Here is a 21,671-nt window from a genome sequence, read left to right as displayed (position 1 = left end):
ACTTGGGCAAATTATCAAGAACAATTCAATTTTATATCACTGCTATGCAGATGATACCCAAATTTATCTTGCTCTTTCACCTAATGATTATGCCCCCCTTGAATGTCTCTACCAGTGTATCGATCAAATCAACAACTGGATGTCACAAAATTTTCTTCAGCTGAACACAGATAAAACAGAAGTAATTCTATTTGGAAAAAAGGATGAAAGACTCAGGATTACCACTATTCTTGACACAAAGGGGATTAAAACAAAAGAAATGGTTAAAAATCTTGGTCTTTTCATTGACAGCGAGCTAAACTTTGACAGGCACATGAAACCAATCACTAAAACGGCATTTTATCACCTAAAAAACATTTCCAAATTAAGAGGACTTGTCAAAAAATGATCTGGAAAAACTTATACATGCCTTCATCTCTAGTAGGGTTGATTACTGCAATGGCCTTTTCACAGGCCTGCCAAAAAAACCCGTCAAAGACTTCAGCTGGTTCAAAATGCAGCAGCTAGGGTTCTCACACGAACAAAAAGAACAGAGCACATTACTCCAATTCTAAGGTCCCTTCACTGGCTTCCAGTAAGCTACAGAATTGACTTTAAAGCATTGCTGCTGGTGTACAAATCTCTAAATGGTACAGGGCCCAATTACCTCTCTGATATGTTGCAGCGGCCTAACCCAATCAGATCTACCAGATCGCAGCAGAAAAATTTACTGGTAAAACCTGTTGTTAAAACAAAGTATGGTGAAGCAGCTTTTAGCTACTATGCAGTACAGCTATGGAACCAACTGCCAGAGGACATTAAAAATGCTCCTGCTGTTGGCAGCTTCAAATCTAGACTAAAGACCTGTTCTCAGATGCTTTCTGCTAAATTATTAATATTGCCATCTCTACATGTTTTAAACTCTTTACTTTTACAGTCTCTCCATGTTTTTAATTTTACTTAACTTTTATTCTATTTTATTCTGATGTTTTTTTAATTGAACTTTTATCTCATTTTATTATTTTATTTCTACTATTGTTTAATTCTTATTAATTTTCTTCCCCATTTATTTTATGTAATTTTACTTTCTATTGTTTACTGTTTTGCTTTTACTTCTGTAAAGCACATTGAACTGCCACTGTGTATGAAATGTGCTATATAAATAAACTTGCCTTGCCTTCTGTAACATTGTTGAAGTAGATGAAGTACTTAAAAAAAAAAAAAGTGCTGTGACTTATAATAAAAAAAATTTTTCTGATTGATAACAGAATGGAATGTTTATAGAGTATTTGGAATCCCGTCTCGTCTCGTCTTCTTCCGCTTATCCGGGACCGGGTCGCGGAGGCAGCAGTCTAAGCATGGAAGCCCAAACTTCCCTTTCCCCATTTGGAATCCGATTGCAATAAATAGAATTAGAGCAGAATTAAATTCCTAACATATAAAAAATTACATGCTTGAAATATTCAGATTTTTCTATTCCATTCAGAAAAATTTTTTTGTAGTTGGTTGTAAATATTTACTACATATTATAATATCAGTAGATATTTTATATATAAAGTTTTAGTTTGAGGAATGACATGCGACCTTTGACCTGGATGTTCATGTGGTTACACTGTCAATTGCCTGTTGACATTTATTGGTAAACTACAAAACTAGAAATTAATACAAACAACAATGAATGATTAACAAAATGTGAGCTACAAAAATACTGAGAAAGTGGAACAAAAAGATTTTCTGACAGGTTCAACATTATCAGTTAATTTGTTTACAAACATTAGAATTGCTTCCTTATTTACGTAAAGCACCGACATGCATATATTTATATAAATTATATTTTGCACTAAATATAAGTCTATTTAAAACTAATTTTAAATAAAAACTATGTTCTGTTAACTTAATACCACATACTGATTTTTTTTTTATAAATAATCATCTGGATGTTGATAATTGTGGAACGGTGTCGATAACTGTCGACAAAGGTGTCGATAACTGTGGAATGGTGTCATGTGATCTCATACGCGAAATAATTGGGAATCAACTAATTTTTGTCCAGTGGAAGTTTGAGTAATTATTCATGCACAATTTATGTATTGAAAGTCTTTTCTACTTTTGCAGCGGCCAAAAGATTGTTAAGGTGTCGATAATTGTAGCCGCCGCTCTATTTTCAATGAAATATAGGGTTTCCATGATTTACAAATCTTCACATTCTGTTTTTATTTATACTTTACACAGTGTGCCAGCTTTCTTGGTATTGAGGTTGAACTTCCAGAGGCAGTTTGGATCTCTGTAGTGAGTGATGCAGCAGAGGGTTTTTCTGCACTCCGTGCTTCAGCACTCAGCGGCCCTGCTCTGGGAGTTTGTGTGGACTGTCACTTCGTGCTCAAGCTGTTGTTGCTCCTCGATACTTCACAATAAGAGCACTAACCCTGTGTTCACATTAGCACATGACAAGTCACTCATGTCATTTTTAGTTTGTCTCTTGTGGGCATGGAGCGAGCACTACTGTTGTCACTGGTGGGTGTGTACCGTCTGTTCAGCTCCAATGAGAAGGAGTCCTGAACAAAATGTCGTCTCCAGCACACAAGTTACGACAAGATATGATTTATATGTCTTTAAATTATTTTAATTGTAAATTTTAAGTGGAAAAAAGTGAGAAAAATTGATTGTGATGTACGTCACATCACATGCATATTCATATTAGCTATTAAATTAAAAAATATAATTCATATCAGTAATGTGTGTATGTACTGTAATTCCTTTCAGACCACACACACACACCATTTCTTTTTACAGAAAGAAATCTAGACCTTTTACAGAGCTTTATTATCTTATTCAATTAACTATTCAGTATGATTTTAAAGCACAAAAAATTTATTCTCACCTGTGAATCTCTTCTCATCTTGAAGCTCTGAGGTTAAAACACAAAAATTGTTTTGGGTATTCTGTGTAAATTTGATATAAATAAAAGTATAAATAGATGAAGCAGTGTAATATAGTGATAAAGTAAATGAACAACACATCAGATTGCGGTTATGAAATGTAAGTGTCCTCTGATGTTCTATATTTGTTATGTGTTTGTGTCTCTACTCTTCTTACAGAACCCTCGATGGAGTGAAATCAGAGTCAGTAGAAACTGAAACTAATCTGAAACTGAAGCAATCACGTGCTCTGACTGGCTACTCCAGTACTAGGATATCAGCTCATATACCATGAGTAGAGAAAAACAAAAATGGTGGAGCGTGTTGCTGATCCAATCGAGGACGAAATAAAAACAAAACCCCAAAAATACAAAAAAAAACCCACCCACACAACAAAATATGGAATAAAAGTATTTGATGGTAATAACATATCTTTTCTTGTTTTTCAAGAATTATTATTACAGCATTTTTCACAAATTGCTACTGTCATTTCACTGGTTTGTTTACATTCTTAGCGGAAATTATTTTGTCAGACGTTTTTGTCAGAGTGCAGGCTCTTATGGATGCAAATGCAGGGGAGAGCGGGTGCGTTGCAAACTGGTAAACAAATCCAAATCTTGAGATGAGAATCAGAGTCAGGTTCGCGCTAAGGGTCGATCGATGAGCAAACGAGATATCAGAGATAAACAATGGTGTCAGAGCCGAGTGAGTAATGTAGCAGGGGTCAGAATAACTTGGAATCAGGTCAAAACAACAAAGGCTCAGTATGATCCAGTATGCAGACACAGAATGATACTTCATAATGTGCTGGAGTGTTTGGCGTGTTTAAATACGGAGCTTAGATGTGGAACAGGTGTGCTCCCAATCAATAGTCGGGAGAGGGAGAGTTCTGTGGTGCTTGGGAATTGTAGTCCATGGCGGCCTTCAAACATGGGCTTGCGCAGTCACTGACAGTTTTGTGTAAAGTTTTTATTTATCGAATTTGCAAAAAATAAAAAAGCTCTGTTTCTAAAAATCCAGTGAATGTGGATAGAATAAAACATTTATTCCACTCAATCTCTTCGTACATTGCTTATAGCCAACTCAGTGCAACACATCTCATCGGCAATCAGCTCATGTTCAACTTGATTTCATGGAATAACTGAAATTCTGTGAAATGTGAAATTCAGACACGGAAAATTTATAGTGCCTTGAAAAAGTATTCATACCCCTTGAACTTTTTCACATTTTTCCACCTTACAACCACGAACTTAAAAGTTTTTTATTGAGATTGTATGTGATAGACCAACACAGATTAGCACATAATTGTGAAGTGAAACGAAAATGATAAATGGTCTTCAAAATTTTAAACAAATAAAAATCTGAAAAATGTGGTGTCCATTAGTATTCAGCCCCCCTGCGTCAATACTTTGTAGAGCCACCTTTTGCTGCAATTACAGCTGCAAGTCTTTTGTGGTATGTCTCTACCAGCTTTGCACATCTAGACACTGAAATTTTTGCCCATTCTTCTTTGCAAAATAGCTCAAGCTCAGCCAGATTGGATGGAAAGCGTCTGTGAACAGCAATTTTCAAGTCTTGCCACAGATGCTCAATGGGATTTAGGTCTGGACTTTGACTGGGCCATTCTAACACATGAATATTCTTTGATCTAAACCATTCCATTGTAGCTCTGGCTGTATGTTTAGGGTCATTGTCTTGCTGGAAGGTGAATCTCCTTCCCAGTCTCAAGTCTTTTGCAGCCTCCAACAGGTTCTCTTTCAGGATTGCCCTGTATTTAGCTCCATCCATCTTCCCATCAACTCTGACCAGCTTCCCTGTCCCTGCTGAAGAAAAGCATCCCCACAGCATGATGCTGCCACCACCATGTTTCACAGTGGGGATGGTGTGTGCAGGGTGATGAGCAGTGTTCGTTTTCCGCCACACATAGCGCTTTGCATTGAGGCCAAAAAGTTCAACTTTGGTCTCAAGTACCTTCTTCCACATGTTTGCTGTGTCCCCTACATGGCTTCTGGCAAATTGCAAACAGGACTTCTTATGCCTGTCTTTCAACAATGGCTTACTTCTTGCCACTCTTCCAAAAAGGCCAGATTTGTGGAGTGTACGACTTATAGTTGTCCTGTGCACAGATTCTCCCACCTGAGCTGTGGATTTCTGCAGCTCCTCCAGAGTGATCATGGGCCTCTTGGCTGCTTCTCTGACCAGTGCTCTCCTTGCTCGCTCTGTCAGTTTAGGTGGACGGCCATGTCTTGGTAGGTTTGCAGTTGTGCCATACTTTTCCATTTTTGAATGATGGATTGAACTGTGCTTCTTGAGATGTTCAGAGCTTGGGATATTTTTTATAACCTAACCCTGCTTTAAACTTCTCCAGAACTTTATCCCTGACCTGTCTGGTGAGTTCTTTAGTCTTCATGATGCTGTTTGTTCTTCAGTGTTCTCTAACAAACCACTGAGGCCTTCCCAGAACAAGTGTATTTATGCTGAGAGTAAATTACACACAGTAGGACTCTATTAACTAATTAGATGACTTTTGAAGGCAAATGATTGCACTGGATTGTATTTAGAGGTTTCAGAGTACAGGGGGCTGAATACTAATGCACACCACATTTTTCAGATTTTTATTTGTTTAAAATTTTGAAGACCATTTATCATTTTCGTTTCACTTCACAATTATGTGCTACTCTGTGTTGGTCTATCACAGACGATCTCAATAAAAAACTTTTAAGTTTGTGGTTGTAAGGTGGAAAAATGTGAAAAAGTTCAAGGGGTATGAAAACTTTTTCAAGGCACTGTAGGTGAAGAAATGTAAGGTTGCAGAAATTATGGTTTCAAGAATTCAGGTCGTAATAAAATGATGTAGTATAATATCGGGTTCTGCTGACTCTGATTTCACTCCATAAACCTCCTTCCTGTTTACTTCCTGTTGTCCAAATCTGGATACATGACCTGAGCTGCCCATAATCTGGTAGCATTCATTTCAATAAACATGAGAAGGAGCTGTAATTTCTGCCCTCTGCCCCGATCTGCACCTTCACCATGTTAAACTGTGTCTCCATAAGTCCTGGGTACTGAGGGGAAGGGGTTGATAAAACACTACTGAGTCAGTGTTAGTGCGAGTTCAGTACAATCACTACCACATTTAATATCACACAGTGCCTTACTGCTGCACAATATGATAGAAAATCATCAAATACACTACCAGGACAAAAAGTCACAGTTTGGATTTAAATTAGTAAATACTTAAGAGCCTTTGATTGGATAATTACTGAGGTCACTAATATGTTTCAGCTGGCAGCAATTATTTTCAACAAATACAATGAGATGAAAAAAACAATAAAATAATTATGTGAATAATATTTACACTACAGAGCAAAACTTCAAAACAAAGTACAAATATTTAAAATAACAAAAGTAAGTTAATTCCCATCAGTAGATTTTCCCTAAAAAAGAGAATGTAATGAAAGAAGAAAAATATAAATCTCATAATCTGTTCCTCTTACTAAATATATACAGTTCCCCCCATAATGTTTGGGATAAAGGCAGATGTTTTATTTGCCCCTGAACTCCACAGTTTTAAATTTGGACTCAAACAATTCACATGTGGTTAAAGTGCACATCCTCAGATTTTAATAAAGCAAATGTTTATCCATTATAGTTTGACCATGTAGAAATTACAGCACTTTTTATCCATACACACACAAGGCACCATAATATTTGGGACACGGGGCTTCACAGGTGTGAGTGATTATTCAGGTGTGTTTAATTGCTTCATTAGTGCCGTCACCTTTAGAGTCGTCTTTTACTGTTTGTCAGCACGAGGAACAGAGTTGTGCCAATGAAAGTCAAGGACACGTTAAAAAGTCGAGAGACGAAAATAAAACAGTGAGAGACATCGGCCAAACTTTAGGCTCACCAAAACCAACTATTTGGAACATTATTAAGAAGAAAGAGAGAATGGGTGAGCTTAGTAACCATAAAGGGTCTGGTAGGCCAAGGAAGAGCACCACAGCTGATAACAGAAGAATTCTCACCATAATGAAGGAAAATCCCCATAAACCTGTCTGACAGATCAGAAACACTCTTCAGGAGGTAGGTGTGGATTTGTCAGTGAAAAGTGTCTGCAGAAGACGTCATGAACAGAAATACAGAGGCGACACTGCAAGATGCAAACCATGAGTTCGCCACAGAAACAGGAGGGTCAGGACAGTTTAGTAAAAAGTGATTAAAGGAGCCTGCAGCATTCTGGAAAAAGGTCTTGTGGACAGATAAGAGCAAGATGAACTTGTCTTAGAGTGATGGCAAGAGCAGAGTGTGGAGGTGAAAAGGGACTGTCCAAGATCCAAAGCACACCACCTCATCTGTTAAACATGGGCCTGTATGGCTGCCTCAGGTACTGGCTCACTCATCTTCACTGATGATGGAACTGCTGATGGCAGCAGCACAATGAATTCTGAGTGCTGTAATGTCCACATGGTAAAACTCAGGAGGATAAAAATACCCTTTATGAAAATCTGAGGATGTGCACTCTAACCGCATGACAGTGGTTTCAGTACAAATTTAAAATTGAGGGAGTGCAGAGGCAAATAAAAACAATATGCTTTACCCCAAACATTATGTATCTAATTTGTCTACTCACAGTTCTTCACAAATTTAGGTGGAAAAAGTTCTAAAAAGTTTCATAAACTCAGATGTACTTACTATCTCGCTCTTCTTCTGATCTCTTTCTCTGCAACTCTAAAAGAGAAAAAAATCATATTAGAGATTAGACATACTTGGAGGATCCTGTTTAATACATCCATCCATTATCTGTAGCCGCTTATCCTGTCCTACAGGGTCGCAGGCAAGCTGGAGCCTATCCCAGCTGACTATGGGCGAGAGGTGGGGTACACCCTGGACAAGTGACCAGATCATCGCAGGGCTGACACATAGACACAGACAACCATTCACACTTTCATTCACATCTACGGTCAATTTAGAGCCACCAATTAGCCTAACCTGCATGTCTTTGGACTGTGGGGGAAACCGGAGCACCTGGAGGAAACCCACGCAGGCACGGGGAGAACATGCAAACTCCACACAGAAAGGCCCTCGCCGGCCGCTGGGCTCAAACCCAGGACCTTCTTGCTGTGAGGCGACAGCGCTAACCACTACACCACCGTGCCACCCCCTGTTTAATACACTGTTACTATTTTCCATTGTGTTAGTTGTACATGTTGAATAATACCAACTTATTAAGCGTTATTATTGAATAATAATAACAATGCTTCACATTAATAGCACTAGCCCTATGGTCACATTAGCACATGACAAGTCACTCATGTCGCTTGTACGGTAGTTCGTCTCTTGTAGGTGTGGAGCGAATACTACTGTTGTCGCTGGTGGGTGTGTACCGTCCATTCAGCTCCAACACGTCTGCCCTGAACAAAATGTCGCCTCAACCACGCAATTTACTCCAAGATGTGATTTACTTGTCTTTAAATAATATTTTCAATTGAAACATTTTTTTAAAGTGGAAAAAGTGAGGAAAATGTGATTTTGTGATGTACATTAAATAACATGCGTATTTGTATTAGCTATGAGCAACACGCACTAACTGTAATACCTAGTTTTCTTTGTAATGTCTCTATACAGGTTTTATGAGAAATCATATGACAGTTAAAATTAAACCACTATGAGTTTTTCCCCCATTTTATTTTAATGAAGCAGTACATAGGAACTAATTGCAGGTAGGAACTAAAGTGAGGTGGAAATGAAAAAACTGTGACACTACGTACACCATACGATTAGTCTGAGGAATCATTTGAGCCAGTTGTTTGGATTTACCACTTCATACCTTCTTCTTCTTCTTTTAGCTGTTCCCGATTAGGGGTCGCCACAGCGGATCTTTCATCTCCGTTGCTCCCTGTCTTCCGCATCCCTCTCAACCACACCTGCCACTTTCATGTCCTCTCTCACCACATCCATGCATCTCCTCTTTGGCCTTCCTCGTTTTTGTGTGCCTGGCAGCTCCATCCTCAACATTCTCCTTCCAACATGATCTGCATCTCTTCTCAGGATGTGCCCATACCATCTCAGTCTCATCTCTCTTAGCTTAATTCCCAAGCTCTCCACATGTGCTGTCCCTCTGATGTGCTCATTCCTTATCCTGTCCAACCTTGTCACTCCCATCGCAAACCTTAACATCCTCAACTCCACCACCTCCAACTTTGCCTCCTGTCTCTTCGTTAAGGGTACAGTCTCCAATCCATACATCACAACTGGTCTCACTACTGTCTTATACAGCTCACCTTTCACTTTTGCTGGGACTTTCCTATCACAAATGACTCCTGAAATCCTTCTCCAACTGCTCCACCCTAGCTGCACTCTCTCACCTCACTATCGCAGCCCCCATTTTCCTGCACAGTTGACCCCAGGTACTTGAATTCACCAACTTTCTTTACGTCTACTCCTTGCATCTTCACCACTCTCATCCCCATTCTCATTGATACACATGTATTCTGTTTTGCTACTGCTCACCTTCATTCCAATGCATACCTCCATCTCTCCAAACCCAACTCAACCTCCTTTCTACTTTCACCACATATCACAATGTCATCTGCAAACATCATGTTCCATGGTGACTCTTGCCTCACTTCATCCGTCAAGCTATCCATCACTATGGCAAACAAGAAAGGACTCAAAGCAGATCCTTGGTGAAGTCCCACCTTCACCTTGAACCATTCAGTCATTCCAACTGCACACCTCACTGCTGTTTCACTGTTCTCATACATGTCTTGCACCACTTCTCATTCACTCCACACTTTCTCATACAATACCATAACTCATCTCTTGGCACGCTATCGTATGCCTTCTCCAGGTCTACAAACACACATTGTAGCTTTCTCTGGCCTTCCCTGTACTTCTCCATTAACATTCTGAAAGCAAAAATTGCATCTGACGTGCTCTTCCTTGGCATAAACCCGTACTGCTGTTCACAGATTGCTACCTCTCTTCTCAATCTCACCTCCAATACCCTTTCCCATAGCTTCATGGTGTGGCTCATCAATTTTATCCCTCTGTAATTACTGCAGCTCTGTACATCTCCTTTATTCTTGTATATTGGGACTAGCACACTCTTTCTCCATTCATTTGGTATTTTTATCATTCTCTCGGATCTTATTAAACAATCTTGTTACGAACTCCACAGCCATCTCACCCAAACATCTCCAAGCCTCAATCGGGAGACCATCTGGTCCGACTGCTTTCCCAGTCTTCATTCTTTTCATGGCTGCCCTCGTCTCATCCTTACTAACCAACTCTGCTTCCTGATTTGCTGTCTCCAACGAATCTGACCTTTTCTCTCTTGGATTCTCCTCATTTAATAAATCCTCAAAGTACTCTTTCCACCTTCTTAATACACTCTCTTTGTTTGTCAGCACATTTCTGTTTACATCTTTCATCACTCTTACCTGCTGTACATCCCTCGCTTCCCTGTTTCTCTGCCTAGCTAGTCTGTACAGGTCTTTCTCTCCTTCTTTGGTCTCCAGTCTTTCGTACAACTCCTGGTATGCATCTGTGTTCGCCTTCGCTACCACTCTTTTTGCCTTCTGTCTCGTCTCTCTGTGTAACTGCCTGCTTTCCTCATCTCTCTGATCATCCCAATTCTTCTTTGCTAGCCTCTTCTCTTTTATAATTTCCTGCACTTCTTTGTTCCACCACCATGTCTCCTTGTCTTCCTTCCTCCTTCCCGATGACCACCCTAGCACCTTCCTTGCTGCCTCTCTTACTAGTATAGCAGTAGTATCCCAACACAGCAAAATCCCCAGTGTTGAATTAACACCCAGAGTGTTGATTTAACACCCTACTGTGTTTATATGTGTCCAATTGGACACATATAAACACAGTAAGAAGGGTGTTAAATCAACACTCTGGGTGTTAATTCAACACTGGGGATTTTGCTGTGAATCTTCTGGCAGACTTCCATTACCACTCAATGCTTGTCTCATTTCTTCCCTAAACTCCTTCTGATGTTCAACCTCTTTTAGTTTCCACCACTTAGGGTGTTTTCACACTTGGTCCCTTTCAGCCATCTAACCGAACTCAGATTGATGACTCAGCATTTTTTGCGCATATGTGAACACTCCAACCGTACCCAGACCCCTTTAAAGCGAACCGAACTGAGACCACCTCAGGAGGTGGTCTCAGTACGGTCCGCTAAAAATCAACGGTACGGTTCGCCTAATCTGCGCATTGTGAACAAAAAGCGCACCAGGTTCACGTCGCCTTTTTCACTGGAGTTTAACCTTCTTCGTTTGCCGTAGTTGGTCACGTGACTGTAGCAGGGAAACTCAACTTCCTTTTGCAACTTACCACAGCCGCTTTACAGTTCTCTGAACTTACTGACTGACGAGTCGGCCACAATAATAAAACTATATAATTTATATATAAATTTTATATATATATTTATATATAAAAACATATATATAAATGTTTATATTTGTGTGTGTGTGTGTGTGTGTGTGTGTGTGTGTGTGTATATATATATATATATATATATATATATATATATATATATATATATGTGTGTGTGTGTGTGTGTGTGTGTGTGTGTTTATATTTTATATATATATATATATATATATATATATATATATATATATATATATATAATAAATTTATTTTCCTTAATCCGCACTATTTTGATCAAAGAATACAGCAGGGCAAGCATGGCAGCAGACATTTTGATTCAAGAGAAAATTACCCAGAATTCCATGCACTGGGGGTCTGAGGGCTCTAGAGGACCTGGTGTGAACAGAAAGAGGACTGAGGCCCCATCAAAGCTTAACTAGACCAGAAAGAGAACCCAGTCCTCTTTGTAATAAATTCACAGTGTGAACACAAAAAGAACTGAGTTCTTTTTCTGTTGGTCCACTTTTTGGTCCACTTAAAGAGGACTGAGTCTGGTTCCTTTAAAGGGAACCAGGTGTGAAAACACCCTTAATCTTTGGCTCCACTATTTCACGCTTCCTCTTTTTCACTTTCAAGCTCATCCTGCACATGATCACTCGATGTTGTCTAGCTACACTCTCCCCTATCATCACTTTACAGTCTCCAATCTCCTTCAGGTTATCCCTTCTGCAGAGTATGTAGTCCACCTGTGTAGATCTTCCTCCACTCTTAAACGTCAGCCTGTGCTGCTCTTTCTTCTCAAAGTATGTATTGACTATTGTCAAATTCATCCTCTTTGAAAAATCAACCACCATTTGCCCTTCCACATTTCTCTCTCTTACACCATATCTGCCCATCACATCCTCATCTCCTCTATTTCCCTCACCAACATGTCCATTGAAATCTGCTCCTATCAGCACGCACTCCTCCCTCAGTATACTTTCTACTACTTATCCACCAGGGGCGGTTCTAGCCATTTTGGGGCCCTAGGTGAAATACAGACATGGGGCCCTCAAAAGTCAGTCTTGAAACACACCTACAGAATAATGGTCATCCCTACTTGGCACATGCCATATCTCCTTGCTGTAAATTCAGAAAAAAAAAAAAGATAGCAAACTGCCACTAACAATGTGCCCCAAATAAGCTCCACAGTGAAACAGGTTTGAGATTACTCCAGCATTTGCCAAAATTCTGACAGTGTTTATTGCTCAGATCAAACCAGAAAGAGAGGGCGACAAGGCAAACAACAGAAGAAGAGACAGTAGAGAGAGAGAGAGCCAATTTTAAGAGTCAATCTCCATATTTTAATAAAACAAGGATATCTGAAATCCAATTATTATTTTTACTCCACAGATACATATTACCAGATATAAAATGATCTTATTCTTATCAGAAGTAGAACACAAATGGATACATATTACCAGATACACATTACCAGAGATACAAAATGATCTTACTGTTATCAGAACTACAACACAAATGGATATTACTCTATCGAAACCTCTACATTTCAATGGGATAAGACTGATGCCAAGATAAATGTACAAGAGAGGGAGAGTTTGTGTGTGTGTGTGTGTGTGTGTGTGTGTGTGTGTGTGAGAGAGAGAGAGAGAGAGAGAGAGAGAGAGAGTGAGTGAGGGAGGGAATGAGTGAGAAAGAGAGCCATTTAGTGACAGGCAATACAGTGGTTGAGAGACAGATAGAGAGGGATTGTGAGTTTGTAAAGGATGCAGCCAGTACATTATTGAAATGTCCTTAATCTTCAAAATTCCATTGTTCATGTATTCCATCACCATTCCATAATGGGGTGTAGGTGGGTGGGTAAGTGTGGACAATTGAACGCCTCTCTGAGTCTGACAGCGTTGCTGGCCACAGTGCCAGATCATCGCTTAATATGACATTGTCTCCTCTTTGATTGCTGCTGGTAAATGACTGTTGTGGCCTACTCACCACCAAATCATCGTCATCTTCTTCGTCAATGTCATCAATATCCACCACAGTCTCCTCTGTCCCAGCTTCCCCCTCTTCTACCTCCTCCACACGAACACATTCCTCAACAGAGTCAACAGTGGAGGTTGAGGCTGTAGCAGACTCAGGTGATTTGAAAAATGTAGTTAGTTTCAGAAGTGCGGCTGCATTCTTTTTGCTTTGTGCCCTTTCTTTTCGTTTAGCGCAACCACTCTCATAAATGCGCTTCATCTTGTTTACAGTTCCCTCTGCTTTGGTTTGAATTTCTGTCGCGCACCTGTCTACGTCGTCAGATCATGGACTAGTCCAATGTAAAACAACCAGGGTGCGTGTGTGCTGGGACAAATACTATATACACACATGAATTCGATATTCTGATGCTATTTTGGTGTGTTTTTCCATTTATATCGTTGACTACTTAATATCAGAGACAAATTAAGATTACATATATATTGTTTGGTGTTTACCGTGATGGGGCTGACTGTTAGGGGCCCCCAAATTTTGGGGGCCCTAGGCAACCGCCTTGGTTTGCCTAATGGTAAGTCCGCCCCTGTTATCCACACTGCATTGGCTCCCAATCAAATTTCGTATTGATTATAAAATACTACTGTTGACCTTTAAAGTACTGAATGGTCTCGCACCACAGTACCTGAGCAAACTTCTGGTCCTTTATGACCCGCCACGCCCACTTAGATCAAAAGGTGCAGGCTATCTGCTGGTGCCTCATATAGTGAAGGCTACATCAGGGGGCAGAGCCTTTTCTTACAAAGCCCCACAGTTATGGAACATCCTTCCAAGTAATGTTCAGGAATCAGACACAGTCTCAGCACTTAAGTCTAGGCTGAAAATACCTGTTTAGTCAAGCCTTTTGTGAATGGTGTTTATGAGGTAAAGGTGTAGATCTGGAGGGTCCTCAGACAGAGTGTTTTGGTAAACTGGGATGTATGGATGCTGTCAGTCCCCCACTCGCTTGCTCACTCAGAATCAGAATTACTTTACTCGAGTTTGACGACAGTGTAGTGGCTGGCTGCTTTATGTCCTGGGGCTCCTTCATGCCTGTGTTACCTTCTGGCTCTCCCCTTTTAGTTATGCTGTCATAGTTAGTTTTGCCAGAGTCCCTGCTTGTACTCAGTGCAAAATGTATACTGTACCTACTTATTCAGGTGACATTGGGCATACCTAACAACCTGTGTTTTCTCTCTCTTTTCTCCCACCCCCCCAAATCTGTCCCTCTGTGTTACATGTCAATCCTGGGATCGAGATACTGACCGCTTCTGCTCCTTGGACCTGCCTGATCCATCCTGATGCCCTGTGTCTGGTTGGAGTCTCATCACATCGCTCCTGTGGAGGACGGCCCCATATGGACAGTTGAAAGTCACACTTGGAAGACGCTCTGGACACTTACAGTAATGCTTTTATGGCTGAGGACTACAGTTGACTTGCTAACTTTAAGACTGCAGTTGTCATGAAAAGTTTTCCAGTCAAGTTTCCATTAATGAAGAGTTTATAACATCAATGAAACTGACTTCATGTTAAAACTGCTAATGTTACAGTCATGTTGTCTGTTGTTGTCCAGGTGAGGATAGGTTCCGTTTTGAGTCTGGTTCCTCTCGAGGTTTCTTCCTCGTGTCGTCTGGGGGAGTTTTTCCTTGCCACCGTTGTTAGGGTTTTGCTGGGATTCGAACCTGGTTCGTTGGTGTGATAATCCAGCAAACCCCAACTAGGCCACCAGGGGGATGACTCAAATGCAGAGGCGTGAGGCGGAAGTAGAAAAAGAATCAAAAGGTTTATTTAAACTATATACACTATATACAGGGTAAAACAAAAGACAAAAAAAAAACCAAAGAGTATAATCCAAAAGAAAAGCAAAGTGCAAAAATTCAAAAGCTAAGAAGATCAAAAAACATAGTACAAAGGAAACTGGAGATAAACATAACAGCACAAAGACTCCGTGACAAGAGGACTGAACTCAGGGGTATAAATAGACAAACTAATTAAGGACACAGGTGAAGATAATTAGGCAATTAACACAAACACAAGACACAGGAACAGTGGCGGCCTCTAGAGGCCAAAATAAACACGACATGAAAAGGAAATAACAGCGGCCTCTAGAGGCCAAAACAGTCCTAGTCCTAACAGGACCCCCCCCTCTAGGAGCGTCTCCTGACGTTCCCAGGGCGATCCGGATGGGCCGAATGGAAGTCCCGACATAGTTCTTTATCAAGGACATCCCGAGCAGGAACCCAGCAGCGCTCCTCAGGACCATAGCCCTCCCAGTCCACCAGATATTGCAACCCGCCGCGGACCCGGCGGGAGTCAAGCAGGCGATTCACAGTGAACACAGTCTGCCCCTGGAAGATGCGGGGGGGTGGGGGGTTCCTAGGGGCAGGGGCATACGTAGACGTCAGTACGGGCCGTAACAGGGAAACATGGAAAGTGGGGTTGATCCTCAGAGTCCGGGGCAACTGGAGCCGGTAGGAGACAGGGTTCACCCTGCGCACCACCTTGAAGGGGCCAATGTAGCGAGGAGCAAGCTTGCGGTTCTCCACCCGCAGTGGAAGGTCCTTAGTGGACAGCCAAACACGCTGCCCAGGGCGGAAAGCGTGTGCAGGTCTTCTATGGCGGTTGGCCTGAGTCTGGTTGGTTCTGGAGGTCTGTATGAGGGTCTTCCTGACCTTGCTCCAGGTCTTGCGACACCGTCTCACATATTGGTTGACCGAGGGCACCCCCGCGTCCTCCTCCTGGTCCGGGAACAGAGGTGGCTGGAACCCGAATTGGCACTGGAATGGCGACAGCTTGGTGGCCGATGACTGCAGGGTGTTGTGGGCGTACTCCGCCCATGGCAGCCAGGTGCTCCACGATGTCAGGTTATCCATAGCCAGGCCTCGCAGGGTGGTTTCCAGGTCCTGGTTGAGCCTCTCCGTCTGACCATTGGACTGTGGGTGAAACCCAGAGGAGAGGCTGGCAGTGGCTCCGATGACCTTGCAGAACCCGTGCCACACTCGGGAGGAGAACTGGGGCCCTCGGTCTGAGACGATGTCCTGTGGAAGACCAAAGACTCGGAAGACATGATTAAACAAAAGTTTCGCAGTTTCAAGAGCAGAGGGGAGTTTGCACAGTGGTATGAAGCGGCAGGCCTTGGAGAATCTGTCAACTAAGACCAAAATGACCGTGTTACCTTGTGACTCAGGGAGACCCGTGATAAAGTCGACTGCCACGTGGGACCAGGGACGCCGGGGAATGGTCAGAGGATGCAGGAGACCCTGGGGACGCTGTCGTGGGTTCTTGGTTCTGGTGCAAACCTCACAGGACAGGACAAATGACCTTACTTCCTTCTCCATGTTAGGCCACCAGAAGCGTCTTTTCAGGAAGTCCAGGGTCCTCCGAGCTCCCGGGTGGGCGGTGAGAGGGGAAGAGTGACCCCACTGGAGAACCTTGGCCCGGGCTTGATGTGGGACGTACAAGAGGCCTGGTGGCCCCGTCCCAGGACCGGGGTCCTGGCGTTGGGCTCGTCGGACAGCCTCCTCAATACCCCAGCGGACAGGGGCCACAATCCGGGACACAGGGATAATAGGCCCGACTTCATTCTCCCTGTTAGTGGCAGAGAACAGTCTGGACAGTGCGTCAGGTTTGGTGTTCTTGGAGCCGGGGCGGTATGAGAGGGTGAAGTCAAACCGACTGAAAAACAGGGCCCACCTAGCCTGTCGAGGGTTCAGTCTCTTGGCTTGCTGGAGGTACTCCAGGTTCTTGTGGTCAGTCCAAACCAGGAATGGATGTTGTGCTCCCTCCAGCCAGTGCCTCCACTCCTCAAGGGCCAGTTTGACCGCTAGCAGTTCTCGATCCCCCACATCGTACCGGGACTCAGCAGGACTCAGGCGGTGGGAGAAGTAAGCGCAGGGGTGCAGCTTTCCTTCCGAACGTTGAGAGAGCACCGCGCCGACACCACTGTCCGAGGCGTCCACCTCCACGATGAATGGTTGGGAGGTGTCCGGGAGAACCAGAATGGGTGCCGTGCAGAAGCGGTCCTTGAGGTCTTTGAACGCCTTTTCTGCCTGAGGAGACCAGCCATAAGATCCACCTGTCCCTTTGGTGAGGTCTGACATGGGTGCTGCCACAGAACTGAAGTTCCTGATGAACTTGCGGTAGAAGTTAGCGAATCCTAAGAACCGCTGAACCTCCTTAACGGACTTGGGAGTAGGCCAATCCCGGACGGCCAGGGTCTTGGCAGGGTCCATTTGGAGTTGGCCTGTCCGTACAATAAATCCCAGAAAGGAGACCTCGGGAACATGAAATTCGCATTTCTGGGCCTTGGCGAACAGATTGTTCTGTAGCAGCCTCTGGAGAACCTGGCGGACATGGTGGCAGTGCTCCTGCACGGTCTTGGAAAAGATAAGGATGTCGTCGAGGTAGACAAAAACGTATAGGTTAATCATGTCCCTTAAGACGTCGTTGATTAGGGCCTGAAAAACAGCTGGTGCGTTGGTGAGTCCGAAGGGCATCACCTGGTATTCGTAGTGCCCAGACGGGGTGTTAAAGGCAGTCTTCCACTCGTCTCCCTGTCGGATACGGATGAGGTGGTATGCGTTCCGTAGGTCCAACTTGGTGAAGACGGTGGCGCCTTGGAGCAGGTCGAAAGCTGTGGACATCAGCGGAAGGGGATATCGGTTGCGCACAGTGATCTTATTCAGGCCCCTGTAATCAATACATGGTCGGAGCCCCCCATCCTTCTTGCCGACAAAGAAGAAGCCGGCTCCAGCAGGTGAAGTGGAGGGTCGAATAAACCCAGAGACCAGGGCGTCTTTGAGGTATTCCTCCATGGCCTTGCGTTCTGGCTGAGAGAGTGAAAACAGTCTGCCACGAGGAGGGGTAGTCCCAGGGAGCAAGTCGATGGCACAGTCGTAGGCCCGGTGCGGAGGAAGAACGGCGGCCCTGCTCTTGCTGAATACCTCCTTGAGATCCCAGTACTCTGTGGGAACTTGAGATAACTCGGTGAGATCAGGGGGCTCGGCAGGAGACACAGGAGAGCTAGAGAGCAGACAAGAGGCATGGCATGCAGGGCCCCATTCCACAACCTGGCTTGTTACCCAGTCTATGCGAGGGTTGTGGCGAGTAAGCCAAGGAAGGCCTAGAATAACTGGGAACTCAGGTGAAGGAATCAGGTGCAGGGATATTTCTTCCTTGTGACCTTGAGACTGGAGGAAGACTGGAGAAGTAACTTGGGTGACTCTTCCATCACCTAACGCTTGGCCATCGAGGGCAGACACAGACAGTGGGACTTCAAGAGGTGCAGTCGGAATATTGATGCTTTGGGCGAAGTGAATATCCATAAAGTTCCCAGCCGCCCCTGAGTCTATCAAAGCTTGACAAGAGTGGACAGACTCACCCCAGGAGATGGAGACCGGGATGTAGATTCCTTGGCCAGGGAGTCCGGGAGAGAGGGTAGGCCCCGTCACAACCCTCCCTCGGCTGGACGGGGCGGTCCTTTTCCCAAGAGTTCGGGACATGATGCTCGGAAGTGACCAGGCTTGCCACAGTAGATGCAGCACTTGTCCCTCCTTCTGCGCTCCCTCTCAGATGCGGAGAGGCGAGTACGACCCACTTGCATGGGTTCTGGACAGTCACTGAAGGAGGTAGACGGTCTCCAGGTAGAGGTAGGGAGGCTGGGGGGGCTCAAGGCTTGGTGGCGTTCTCTCATCCTGTTGTCCAGACGAATAGCATGTGAGATGAGGGTTTCGAGGTCACTTGGGCATCCAATAGAGGCCAGACCGTCCTTGATGGGGTCAGACAGACCATGGTGGAAGGCTGACACCAGGGCAGTCTCGTTCCATCCACTTACTGCTGCGAGTGTTCGGAACGAGATGGCGTAATCTGCGACGCTTCCTCCTTGCCGGATGGACATGAGCTTTCGGGCTGCGTCGGTACTGATGTCTGCCTGATCGAAGACCCGAAGCATCTCTTCAGAAAACAGCTGGAAATCAAAGCACTCAGGTCCCTGTCTTTGCCAGATAGCAGTAGCCCAGGCTCGCGCCTTACCAGCTAATAAGGTGATCACAAAGGCAATCTTGCAGCGATCCGTAGTGTAGGTGGTAGGCTGAAGCTCAAAGGTGAGTTGACACTGGGTAAGGAACTCTCGGCACTCACTGTGCTTGCCGTCATACCTCTGTGGTGCAGGAAGGCTGGGTTCGCGAGGTGAAGAAGGCAGCATTGCAGGAGGCACTGGAGCAGGAGTGGGAGCTGGATCAGGAGCAGGAACTGGATCAGGAGCAGGAACTGGATCAGGAGCAGGAGATGCAGGCAGAGATGTCAGCTGTGCCAGGGTTTTCCCAATTTGCTGAAGCAGTTCCTCGTGGCGAGCGAGGGCCTCACGTTGGCTGGTGAGCGTACGTCCATGAGCGTCCATGGTCGCTCCGAAGCGTGTCAAAGCTGCCATAATTCCCTGAAGGTTGGCCGGGTAGACAGTTGAAGCAGCCTCTGCTGAGTCGGTCATGACGGAGTCTTTCTGTTAGGGTTTTGCTGGGATTCGAACCTGGTTCGTTGGTGTGATAATCCAGCAAACCCCCACTAGGCCACCAGGGGGATGACTCAAATGCAGAGGCGTGAGGCGGAAGTAGAAAAAGAATCAAAAGGTTTATTTAAACTATATACACTATATACAGGGTAAAACAAAAGACAAAAAAAAAACCAAAGAGTATAATCCAAAAGAAAAGCAAAGTGCAAAAATTCAAAAGCTAAGAAGATCAAAAAACATAGTACAAAGGAAACTGGAGATAAACATAACAGCACAAAGACTCCGTGACAAGAGGACTGAACTCAGGGGTATAAATAGACAAACTAATTAAGGACACAGGTGAAGATAATTAGGCAATTAACACAAACACAAGACACAGGAACAGTGGCGGCCTCTAGAGGCCAAAATAAACACGACATGAAAAGGAAATAACAGCGGCCTCTAGAGGCCAAAACAGTCCTAGTCCTAACAACCGTCAGCATGGGTTTGCTCATTGGGGCTAGATTAGGGATAAAATTGGCTCATGTCTTGGGTCATTCAGATTCTGTAAAGCTGCTTTGGGGCAATGTCTATTGTTAAAAGCACTATACAAACAAACTTGACTTGACACTTCATCCATCTTTTCCCAGAAAGACTCTTTCTCTTCATTCTCACATCCAACCTGTGAGGCATATGCACACACAACATTGATTACCACTCCTTGAATCTCCAACTTCATGCCTATCACTCTGACACCCTCTTCACATCAATCACACTGTTGGCCAACTCTGCCCTCAAAACAATACCAACACCATTTCTCTTTCCATCGACTCCATAATAAAACAGCTTGCATCCGCCTCCAATGTTCCCACATTCAGTATTCCTACCCTCAATTCTAAGCTCCTTCCCTTCCATCTTTCATGCTTTCTCCTAAAACACTTCCCCCCTCTCTTTTTCCTTCTCCATTTTGATGCAACAGTAGCATACTTTCCAATGGCACCCTGTTGACCAACAGTACTGGAGGCTGTTGTTGTTAACCTGGGCCCTGACCAATCCGGTATGGTATTTCTTTTTTCAATCCACGTTAGATTTGGCACAGTTTTACAACGGATGCCCTTCCTGACGCAACCCTCTCCATTTATCCGGGCTTGGGACTGGCACCAAGAGTGCGCTTATGCACCCCCAGTGGCTGGATTATAGCTTACCACTGGTATTTGTCCTAATTCATTCATTCATTCACACTGGAAGAGTGTGAGTGTGTGACACTGAAAAGTGGGAAATAAAAGAAAATAAAGAGCGTGTGTGAACATCAATTCCCACCTACCATGCTTCTGTACTCCACTCTCATCAGGGAACTGTTACAAGCACCTTTATACTTCAGCCTACTCAATACTTCAAACTTCCGATTTGATTTCACTTCTTTCCTCTTCTCTTTCTGGCTCTTCTATCCTATTCTCATTCAGGGCACTGAGTGCCATTTGCACCTCTTTTTAGCAGGACTGAAATGTGGAGATGTATACCCACCACACAAACACCATAAACCATGATCTCACCCGCACACTGAAAGTTCATGGTACCGGTGCAGCAGCAAAGTGATTGAGGGCATTTATTGTGATTTCAGATTTCCCAGAGGTATTTCCGGTCTGCCTAAGTGCATCATGGCAGCAAATCTGCCCAAAATACTGATTTTCCTTCAAAATATGCCCCAAAAATCACAAGGTAGGAATCTGATGTGATTTTTCAGCGAGTGTTGGAACAAAAAATATAACGCGTCGGCAAATTTAAAGGATGTCGGCATGGCCTAAAATGTTTAAGCCTAAGAGAAAAGAGTATTCAAATTTTTACATTTGGTGAGTCGTCAGTATTAATGTTCTGATTTGCATCATGTTGCAGAA

General features: G+C 43.7%; 1 protein-coding gene across 4 annotated transcripts in view; it reads right to left on the bottom strand.

Moving 5' to 3' along the window:
• The window catches only part of LOC132871165 (butyrophilin subfamily 1 member A1-like), a 165,955-nt gene that overhangs the window by 47,654 nt on the left and 96,630 nt on the right, over positions 1-21,671 (bottom strand). For all 4 annotated transcript variants that reach the window (XM_060905304.1, XM_060905488.1, XM_060905424.1 and 1 more), the window contains 2 exons: positions 7,593-7,628; positions 2,861-2,887 (listed from right to left, as the gene is read on the bottom strand). In XM_060905304.1, the coding sequence (XP_060761287.1) occupies positions 2,861-2,887; positions 7,593-7,628 (63 nt within the window). The remainder of the gene's footprint in view (positions 1-2,860; positions 2,888-7,592; positions 7,629-21,671) is intronic.

The sequence above is a fragment of the Neoarius graeffei genome, chromosome 1 (assembly GCF_027579695.1).
Source record: "Neoarius graeffei isolate fNeoGra1 chromosome 1, fNeoGra1.pri, whole genome shotgun sequence".
Classification (NCBI taxonomy): Eukaryota; Metazoa; Chordata; class Actinopteri; order Siluriformes; family Ariidae; genus Neoarius; species Neoarius graeffei.
Note: the sequence above shows the minus strand (reverse complement) of the source record. Positions and strands in the feature narration are given on the sequence as shown.